This window comes from Chelmon rostratus, chromosome 14 (genome assembly GCF_017976325.1).
Source record: "Chelmon rostratus isolate fCheRos1 chromosome 14, fCheRos1.pri, whole genome shotgun sequence".
Lineage (NCBI taxonomy): Eukaryota > Metazoa > Chordata > Actinopteri > Chaetodontiformes > Chaetodontidae > Chelmon > Chelmon rostratus.
The window spans coordinates 22959048-22969560 of record NC_055671.1 but is presented as its reverse complement, the minus strand read 5'-3'; the positions used below and the strand labels follow the sequence as shown (position 1 = coordinate 22969560).

The 10513-nt window shown below is 42.0% G+C and overlaps 2 protein-coding genes across 2 annotated transcripts; one reads left to right on the top strand and one right to left on the bottom strand.

The window, feature by feature from the left end:
- cldn2 (claudin 2) lies at positions 1 to 858 on the top strand. The gene has a single exon (XM_041952874.1). The coding sequence runs from the start codon at positions 37 to 39 to the stop codon at positions 856 to 858; it is 822 nt and encodes a 273-aa protein (XP_041808808.1). The 5' UTR covers positions 1 to 36.
- A 3822-nt stretch (positions 859 to 4680) lies between these two features.
- Positions 4681 to 10441, bottom strand: rbm41 (RNA binding motif protein 41). Its single transcript, XM_041952418.1, has 7 exons — positions 10423 to 10441; positions 8952 to 9068; positions 7761 to 7962; positions 6874 to 7078; positions 5712 to 6226; positions 5124 to 5271; positions 4681 to 4965 (listed from the first exon to the last, which is right to left on the bottom strand). The coding sequence occupies exons 1-7, from the start codon at positions 10428 to 10430 to the stop codon at positions 4826 to 4828; spliced, it is 1335 nt and encodes a 444-aa protein (XP_041808352.1). The 5' UTR covers positions 10431 to 10441; the 3' UTR covers positions 4681 to 4825.
- Between the last annotated feature and the right edge of the window lie 72 nt (positions 10442 to 10513).

Here is a 10513-nt window from a genome sequence, read left to right as displayed (position 1 = left end):
GTTTGCTTTAAGGTCTCCTCCATCACAGTTGTTGCCATGGCATCAGCAGCTCTGGAGCTGATGGGCTTCTTCCTGGGCCTGCTGGGGATGCTGGGCACCCTGGTCGCCACAGTGCTACCGTACTGGCAGATCTCCGCCCACATTGGCTCCAACATTGTCACGGCCGTGGCCAACATGAGGGGCCTCTGGATGGAGTGCGTCTACCAGAGCACAGGGGCCTTCCAGTGCGAGACCTACAACTCCATGCTGGCCCTGCCCTCCGATCTACAGGCCTCTCGTGCCCTCATGGTCATCTCCCTTGTGCTGTCTATCCTCGCCATTGCCGTGGCGGTCCTGGGGATGCAGTGCACTCTCTGCTTGGAGGGTTCTGGTGCGGTTAAGAGTCGTGTGGCAGGCGCCGGCGGGGGCTTATTCCTTGCTGCGGGCTTCCTGGCACTCATACCGGTGGCGTGGACCACGCATGAGGTGGTCCAGACCTTCTACCGACCCAACTTACCTGCCAGCATGAAGTTTGAGTTGGGGGAGTGTTTGTACGTTGGTCTGGCGTCTGCCCTCGTCTCCATTCTGGGAGGGGGGATGCTGTGTGTCTCATGCTGCGAGGAGCAGGACGGCGGCCGTGGGAGACGGCACGGCGGGGGCTATCCATATCCAGTAGGAGGCGGCATGCCGGGCATAGGTGTACGGACAACCTCACAGACCTACCGCAACCCCACCTTGCAAGTGGGAGGCATCAACACAGCCAGCAGGGGGCAGACGCTGGTCCGCAGTACCAGTGGCAGCTCTCAGTTGAGTACACATGGAGGGCAAGGAACCAAGAAGCCTACTGCAGCAGGATATGACATCACAGGATACGTCTGAGGTCACTGTCACTCCATCACACCTTTAAATCTCGTTCCCTGACAACTCACTTTTGATCAAATGTATTTATATAGAGGATGTAGTCAAGTGTTGTCACTACATGCTTGACAGAGCAACAAGACAAATGAAATACGCGACATACATAAAACAAACGAGGGATGAGTTTTAAGAGTTTTGGGGAGTTCATTGAATAAAGTGAAGCATTTGAGTGGAGGATGGTTTAAAGTGTGCGAGCAAAAAAAAGAACACAATTAGCCTGCAACAAACTATTTTACAGTTTCTTTTCTCTGTAAAAGTTTGATCTTTTCTTTTGATCTTTGTGCACATTTACATACATCTCCATCACCTTGATAGCGACTCATGTAGAAACGCCACATGAATGTGCCTACTGAAGGCAACACAGATGTGTTGAGGATGACCTGTTTTAAAAGTTTTTTTTTTTTTTAAATAAAGGAGTCATGTCTAAAGGTTTGGTGCCACATGGGGCCTTCTTCACACAGTTAACAAGTTCATTTCCAAAGTTCCAGATTACAGTACAGGAATGTGTTATCATCTTAACCTCAGCTGATGTGTTCTTTCTATACCTAAAGCCAATCAATGCAGACGTGAACGATTTTAAGAAAATACAAAATAAAAGTGATATTTCATGACTTTGTATGTTAAACTCAATGAAACTGATTTGGTCTCTTGGATTCTTGGGCTGTTTTTTTCACTTTCAGCAGCAGATTTTTGGTATCTCCTCATTATTTGAACGGTCCAGTGTTGATTTACTTGCCCCCATTGTCAACATAAACATTAACCCAACCCTGACATTTCTGATCTGCCTCATTATCAGTTAGAGAAAACTGTTTGCTGGGTGCCACACACTCTATGCAGGCTATGACCTTGTAACACACTCACACTGGAAAAGTGACAGAAACAGAATTCAGTCATTTACAGTTTTGTGCAGTGTTCAGTCCATGCAGTAACATCCTTTCATCGTGCGTTCACAAAGTGGTGAACTCGCTCCATCCTCGCTGTGAGCAACTGAGCCTTTCCAAGATGCTCCTTTCATATCCAGTCATGATACTATCACCTGTTACCAAGCAACCTGTTTACCTGCGTAATGTTGCAAACAGGTGTGTTTCATCTTTTGTTGCTCCTGTCTCAACGTGTTGCTGCATCAATTTCAGAATAAGCAGATATTTACAAAAGCAAAAGCTACATTGATATCAGAAGACTTAAAGACATTTAGGTCTGTATTGTGCAAAATGATATTGAAAACACAACTTTTAAGTTTAAACAGAGTAACTGGCACACAGCAGTTACTCTTTCAGAGAGCAGTTGTTAATAAAAAAAAGATCGGAATGAGTTTCTGCTGCTGTTTTTTACAGCGTAGAAGGAGAAAAAGATCACAGCCCTGAACTGAAGGCAAACATAACACAGCACAAACAGACCTAAACAAACAAAGCCAGACCACTTTAGTCCGATCAATATGTTTCAGTTTGACGTCCATGCTTACTGGGTCAGTTTACAGTCACAAAACTGTGATAACACTCATGAAGTTTGTGGTTTGAAAGGCTGTTCTCAGAGCAGAAAAGTACCAGTTAGCAGCAATAGGTGATGATTGGATCTGGACCCTCTTTCAGCAGCAATCTGTGGTGCAGGTTCCTCTTGAATTAGTGATCTGTGCAAACTTTTTACCAGGTCAGAGAGGATAAGGGTCTAAGGTCCAGAGGTTTTTAGCATGCTTAAGGTCATTGCAGGCCTCCATACAGGCCTTTATCTTTCATACCTTTATCCTCATTGCTGTCGCAGAGTAAAATCAAGCCTAGATAACGGTGCAGTTTTTGTCCTGTTTGGAAATTCAAATCTGAAACACTGCAGACCACGATCCCTGGTTGTCAAGCCCAGAGGGAAACTGCAACTCGGTCAGGAAATGAACTGGTCCAACCTACACGCATTCAACTGAGAGAACACTGGAGATAAGTGGACTAAGGATACACACACACACACACACACACACACACACACACATACAGAGTTTGAGATTGCAAGACAAACACCATGTCAAAAACATACAGTAGATGATCCTGAGCACCTTTTGTCACAGGCACAGTCTGTGCAACCAGCAGAGCCACGTGGACGTTTCCGAGACCTCAGAGTTTAGATGAAATGAGGTCAACAAACACCAAATGAAACAAGACTTTAACAGTGAACTGATATAATATCAGGCTGAACACCAGTCTTCAGCATGTGTCATCTGCTGCAGTTTTAGTTTTAGTTTTTCTTTGATATATGACTTTCTGAAGAAATACGAGCCATCACTGTTACAAAACTGCATAACCACAATGAATATTCACAAAGAGAAAGAAGTCAAAACACGGACTGATAACATGAGCAATGGTATAATTTAAGAGCAATGATCTGACAGTGGTGGAAAAAGTACTCAGTAATACCACAGTGTAAAAATACTCTGTTACAAGTAAAAGTTCTGCATATCCGTATATACAAAGTATCACAAGTAAAAGCAATTATTCTTTGGATTATCTAATTTGAACCACTTTATGTATTGCTGAGTGTCTTAATCCATAATAATACATCAGAACTTATTAGTTGATTTATATTTTGTTTCAATTATTGGAATCAAACTAACTAATAAGTAATGTTGCCTTCCAGAATGCAGTGAGGTTGAAGCAAATTGTAGCATAAAATGGAAATACTAAAGTAATGTACCAGTACCTTGGTACAGTACTTGAGTAAATGCACTCAGTTACATTCCACCAGTGTGTACTGCTGCACTGAGGAATGAACCGCTGTACTGGGCATGAACCATTACGTGGTTATGTATGCGTTCGATAGATGTTTCAGTGATGCCTGTAGGTGAGAAACAAGCTTAGATTTCTCGCTGTTCAGTTAATAAAGCACCAGTCAGTGCTGCAGCACATCAACAGTATCAGTGTGAGGACACACAATGAGAAAGGAAGTGATGTTACAGCGATTTTATGCATGCAATGTCTTTGTAAACAGGCTTCAGATGGATGTTGTGATGACTGAATGGCTCCATCTAGTGACTAAAATAAGAATAACACTGAATTTAAACGGGTTTGAATCCACTGACCTTCATGCTACATTGGTTAGCATTGGTTAGCATGTAGCTTGACTGTAAGTCATTGTTCATCAGCTCAAATGAAAACTGTCACACTGTGTCTCTTTTGTAATGTTCTTCATGCAACCAAACAAATCTGAACACATTCACTCAGGATATTACATGCTGTCAGTACATCCCTCTGTCTGAACATGGCTGCATTTATTGATTACATAATTAATATGATCACAGTGAGCTCAGCAGATTCAGAGTCTGTCTGAACTGAGTCAAGTTCAGAATAATATATATTTGTTTTGCCTAATTATATATTAGAATAATATTTTGGGGAGAATAAGCAAAATTATCTCAGAGCCTTTTTTTTTTATTTTACAGAATCTCATTCCAAAATGAGAAATATCCTAAATAAATGATTAAATTATGTCCTTTTAAAACTGTAAATACTTTAATAACATGGAAGAACACGGAGGGAGTAGTCTCATTATGTCAATCAAAATATAAACCTGAACTTGTTTATTGGAGTGTATTTGTGTTGCTGCTCCTTGAGTCTTGTTCATCCTCTTTAGTTTTGTCTGAATTTGTCAGTTTCTTATTGTAATTTGTTCTTTTTATTACCTGTCATTTTTAGGCCTGCTTGCTTAGATTGTCAGAAATACTGTTTTATCAAGATGAAAGTAAAAATGTTAATTAAAAAGAACAAGTCCCAACACCAGAAACCTCAGGACAACCGGTTTGGTAAAAAAGATTTATTCACATGAAAATGGCAAAGATGGTGACTTTTTATCCAGAAAAAATAAATAATATACAATCACATCCATCTCAGCCTGTTATTCACAGCTTTGGAGGATCCATGTTGTCGTCAGGAATAAACATTTTTGTTTTTTATGTGTTGTCTTCCTGCACTTCCTTCCCCTTCTGCTTCTCCTCTTCCTGTCGCTCACGGCCAAATTCAACCACCAATGGTTTCCCTAGCAACCGGTATCCATGGACCAACTGCAAAGCTTTCTGGGCTGTTTCAGCATCTGCCAAAAGTAAACAAAAACACCTAATGACAGCTCTACTGCACAATGTGTGATAGAGAGTACACAGCTTATTACAGCTGCTGTGAAATGGACCGCCGTCACATCTGTTCCACTTCCTGCATACTGAGGCACCACTTTCACAAGAAACTGTTTCTCACCTGGCAGAGTGATGAAGGCCTGACCCTTCATCCTTCCAGTCAGCAGGCGGTAAAGCACCGGCGGCCCGCTCTCCTGCTCAAACCTGGAGAACAGCGCCACCAGCTGGGCCACCGATGCCTGTGCGCTCAGGTTCTTCACGCACAGCACCTGCAGTGAGACGCACAAAAACAAAGATCCTCAATAAGTCTCAGTGGAGTTGGTCAGGGTCATGTGACAGCTGATCCACAGCACTTCTGAACCTCTTCCCCCTGTGGCACCATAGACATGAAATTTATATCTAACATAATTATTCTTTTAGCCTCATGCCACTGCTACTATATTACCAGGGTGTGGCGCAGATGTGCTGCAGGAAAATATAATTACAGTATAAAACAATCATCATTATTTTCTTCTGACAGACTGAAACAAGCTCAGTGTATGAGTGTCAGTGGCTCTTAACCTGCAGATCCTGAAGGTTTTAAATGATTTATTTAGTTCTAATGCTTCGTCTTAGGGGCACTCATACAAACATCTGACGAGCTAACCATCAGCATCATCAGGTTTACAGTCACGACCACGTTGCGGCTGGTACACGCAGCTGTCGGTACCTTGGAGGGTTTTCCCGGTTGGTAGTTTCGGAACCTCTGGATGCTCCGGATTCCTTCATCAGATTCACGGTTCTTTAGGATTTCTTCATCTGAGATTGTCTCAATCTCCCCTCTGACGGTCAACGGTCCCCCTGACCTCGCCGTCACTGCTCCACGCAGGCTGCCGATTGACTGACTTATATTGATCTGTGTCGGAGCAGCCGGTGCTGGTTTCCCCGGTCTGTCCTGAGCGAGCTGCTGCTCTGAGGTGCCTGAACTCGACTCTGACTGTACTGACGAGCTTCTTTTTTCACCCTGCAGTTCAGACTGATGGTCAGAAGCTTCTTCTGATTGGTTGTTGTCTCTCTGTGAGCCTTGTAATTGCTCAGGTACACTTCTGTGTGCAGGCAGGTGTGATGCTCTCTGAGAGTCCTGTATTGTAGCTTGTTGTCTCTCCCTGATGAGAATGTCTCTGTAGAGAGAGTTCATTGGATCAGAGGACGACTCCCCCTGCTGGCCCTCCTGGTTCTCTTCATCTGTGAGGGAAAATACAGCAACAACAACACAGGTGAGATCTTCTGACATGAACTTGAGCAACGCCTGTATGGATAATGGATATTATCCTCCTGTATGGACGATAAATATATATGGAAATCCATTCCATGTTCTCGGACTTCTCTCTTCTGCGATCATTCCATCATCACAGGATTGATTTCTCCTTTCATTAATTTGGATCGAAGACATTACAAAATCCAATTTTGGGAAATCTGCACAATAACATAATCTTAAAAGCCAGACAATGAAAGAAATGTGGCCAATGAAAATAAAGGCCTACAGCAACTTGCTAAATTCCTCACTGACGGATGATGAAGAAACATACAGCACATTAAAGACTTTTAAAAGTAAACTGAAGATTATATGGAAGGCTGGAATTTAAGGCCTGTTGAGAACATAATTTTACTTGGTGATTAAGAAACTGAAGTCTACTCAGCTGTTAAGAGTTTCTAAATTGCTCTGGGTTAGAAAATCTGTTCAGCGACTGAAATGTGTCTGTCTTTTGCTTCTTTTATGTTTGGAGGTGAGATGATTTTCTTGATTTATGATGATTTTCTTCTTTCTGTCTGACATCTCTTTTATCATTTCACCTCTCTGTAAACACTGTTTAGTTGACAGCACTCTTCACCTCTGTGGTAAAGTGCAGTGAGGAAACCCAGGCGGTCATTTCCCTGGAAAAGCGCTCGTTCGATCTCCATCTCTCGCCGCGACAGCGGCCGGCTGGCGGCGAATCGCTGTGGGCGGGACAGCAGCTCCGCTCTGGCTTCAATCTTGTCTCTGATCACCTGCAGGCGATGCTGCTTCACACCTGGAGCTACACACACACCGTGGGACTGTGTGGGCACAAAGGAGGGTCAGACATTAGTTTGTTGGACGAGGTTTATGCGTAGTTTGTATATCAGTGTTTCCTCAGAGATTAAGAAATTAGATTTGGCCCACTTGTGTGCATGATTATAAGCTATATTCAGCACTTAATCCATCTTTTGTTAATCTTTTAATATTTTGTTCATTCAATGTTTCAATATTGAGCACAAAAATCATCTTTCAGGTTTCCCCAAATGGAAGGTAATTTGGAAAAAATATATTTGTACACTGGTTTACCTACAGCTTTGAATTCTACCATATTAATGTTATTTACAAAAATAAAAGAAGTTTATACTGTATCACGGTTCCTGTCAGTCAGGACAAAATGCATTGTGAAATTATAATAAAGTGTTATATAAAAAAACCTTTTTGCTTTCATTCCTTTAAGGGTCAGTGTAGTTCATAATAATAATAACTGTGTAATACAGTGAAATTGTTTTTGTACTGAAAATGTCATACTGTTGTTGTCCTAACCCAGAAACATGCAATGCAGCAGATGATGACCTACAAGCAAATGTAGTGTTTCCTATCCATGTCTTGACTTGAATGTACGTTTATCAAGAAAACCAAAGAAAACATGAAGGGAACATGCAAACTCGACTCATGCAGTGGAGCCAAACACAGCTCCTCTCGGTCTCCAGCAGGTTTTACCTTCTCTGCTGCCTCTGGTGCGTCTCTGCTCTGCCACAGCTGGATCTCAGTGTCGGTGAGGCCCAGCTCCCGCAAGCTGGCCAGCTCCTTCTCTCCGTCCTGCAGGGCCTGGAACTGGGAAAGGCTTCTCACTCCAGCTGCCTGTTCCCCAAATGGCCGATAGAGCGCCGCCGGGGCGAAGCACTGCCTCTTGGCGACACATCTGTGGGACAGAATTTTTTTCAAAATGAGACTGAAGACTTTTTGTCTACATGCAGGATTCACTCATAGCTCTACCAAAAGCAGCTGCAGAGTCACATGGGCTAAATGTTGCTTCTGATGCTTTACAGAGTTGACTGACAAAAAGATGGCTGAGTAAGAATATGTAGCCCTGCGGGTTGTGCATAAAACATCCTCCCGGCTGCTCTGTGAGAGGCTGTGAAGGCAACATAACAGAGCATTTTTATACTGCAGGAAGCTCCGGTGGGAATAAAACTGCAGACAGTTCTCTTTTTCCACTGAGCTGCTCCTGAACACACAGGAAGGTTTTATTAACACTGCCTATCATTTTTGAATTGTCACTGTCTGACAGTGAATTTGTCATGGAAGAGGTTAACCGTAATTTGCATTTGAATGACGCTCTGGGCAAATATTTTTGGAAGCAACAGAGCAACAGAACGGCTTTAACTATCCTGCAAGGACTATAAAACTTGTCAGATATTATCTCCTTAACTGAGCTGAATTTAAAGACAAATTATGTAATTTGAGTCATTATTTGTAAGGTTAGAGAGTGTCTTATCACAGCTAGAATGTCAAGATCTGCTATCAAGAGCCAGATTTATGCTTGAAAGCTGCACCTTTCAATACAGAATATTTTGCTTGCTAGTAGTAGGGGATTTTTATGGTTAATTTATCGTGATACTGAAGTCACTGCCCTGATAATGTTGAGCAAGAGATTGCATTGTGGTACATTCTTGTGTCTACAAATTGCCTCAAACCCAGTGGGTGTCTGCAGGACTGTGAGAAACATCTAGTTGGCTGAAAGTACAAAGAATGTGGCCATATGACATAATACAGTGCTCAATTGTGGTGGACTATAAATTTGTATGGAAAAAATGTTTCTCTGGAGGTTTGGATGTTACTTTGTCAACACATTCCAATGTAATATTTTTACTGTAAATCCAACTTTTGGAGAAACAAACAGTTTCTGACCGGTCGATGTCAACGTCAGTGTGGAGCTGCTGCAGCAGGAGGCTGTGCAGCTGCCGCTGGCCCTCCGTCTCCTGCTCCTCCAGCAGCGGGCCATCCTCACAGGATCGCCGGCTCACTCTGATCAACACAGCACAGACATCAGGACAGACACTCGGTGGATGCTTACACTACAGCAGGAAAAAGGACACACCCGCCATCAGCAACAAAATGTTTCTTTAGGGCGACAGTCTGACAGTATTTTGCCATTTGCTAGGCACTTTTCTGAAAGGGGCTTCAATAAATACATAACTTTTCTCAAGGGTTGGACAATAGAGCCAAAGCCACCAAAGGTTTAGAAAATGAGAATTAGAAAATGGTGAAAAATGGCCATCCCAATTTCACGAAGCTCGAGGCGCTGTCTTCAGATTGCTTGTATTATCAGACAAACAGTCCAAAATCATAAAATATTCAGTGTACAACCACATTAAACAAAGCAAAACAGCAAATCCTCACATCTGAGAAGCTGGACCTAGGAATAACAGGAAATTAAAAATGACTTCCACGATCAATAATAAAAATAGTGGATGATTGATTTTCTGTTGATTTTAAGAAAATAACTCTTTATATACCAATATATAACGTGACAGGATAGAAATGTGTGAAAGTTGAAGATTTTCATACACTGTTTAAACTGAGATAAAGATCCCATTAATATCATTGGCTGTTTTAGACCAATACAGGAAATGTTTCAAATCAATATGCAGGTTTGCTAATTATAGCAACATTAGATTTACGTTTTTTTTTGTTTTTTTTTTTGCATCATTTTACTTAAGTACTTAATTACGTACGTTACCATTTTTATTCTGTTCTGACTGATGGGTAACCAAACTACATGTCTCGTTATGGAAGATTCCTTGTTACTGCTATTAGATGTGAAGTAAGAAAAGGTGTAAAATTACAGTTTAGCAGTGGAAATACATTCAACCACTGTGCACGTGTTTTCCACGAACTTCGATATACAGTACAGTTTCAGTGGAAGTTCACAAACTAACATTACCTTAAATGAGTTTTGAGAGAGAGGAAAGAAGGCTAGCTAACGTATTTCTACCATGTGTAATGTTATAAATTCAGACCTCAGCCTGGACGAGGGTAGCTGCCTGTAAGACACACGGTTTATGCTATGCCATGTTAACAGAGCAGGTTGATAAAAACGTAAATCTCTGAACGTTTTTTAAATGGAATCGTGAAAGACAAAACATACACAGCAGCAACACAGCAGCTAACGTTAGCTTAGCCGTCTGTAGCTATCTCCATGACAACAGCAGCGCCTGAAGTAGAGCGAATGATCGACGTAGCTACCTCTAACATTAAAGTGATTTTTTCTGGTAACACTGGCATCAAACCAGGTCTAAACCAAACCTGTTTGATTAAAATGCCATAATTATAGTAAAATTGTTGGTATGCGACACTGATAACAGAAAGTTGTGTTTACCTTCGCATTCTTCCGCCTTCTGCTTTCAGTTCCGGCGTACAGAATCATGGGAAATGTAGTAGAATACCCCCACATGAAAAATAATAAACTA

Excerpts from the sequence above, each read along its gene's own strand:
- cldn2 (XM_041952874.1), top strand. The coding sequence starts at position 37 with ATGGCATCAGCAGCTCTGGAGCTGATGGGCTTCTTCCTGGGCCTGCTG.
- rbm41 (XM_041952418.1), bottom strand. Across the intron at positions 7,079-7,760 it reads CACCAGAGGCAGCAGAGAAG|TCCCACGGTGTGTGTGTAGC; the intron begins GTAAAACCTGCT and ends GTGCCCACACAG. Across the intron at positions 4,966-5,123 it reads GGCCTTCATCACTCTGCCAG|ATGCTGAAACAGCCCAGAAA; the intron begins GTGAGAAACAGT and ends TACTTTTGGCAG.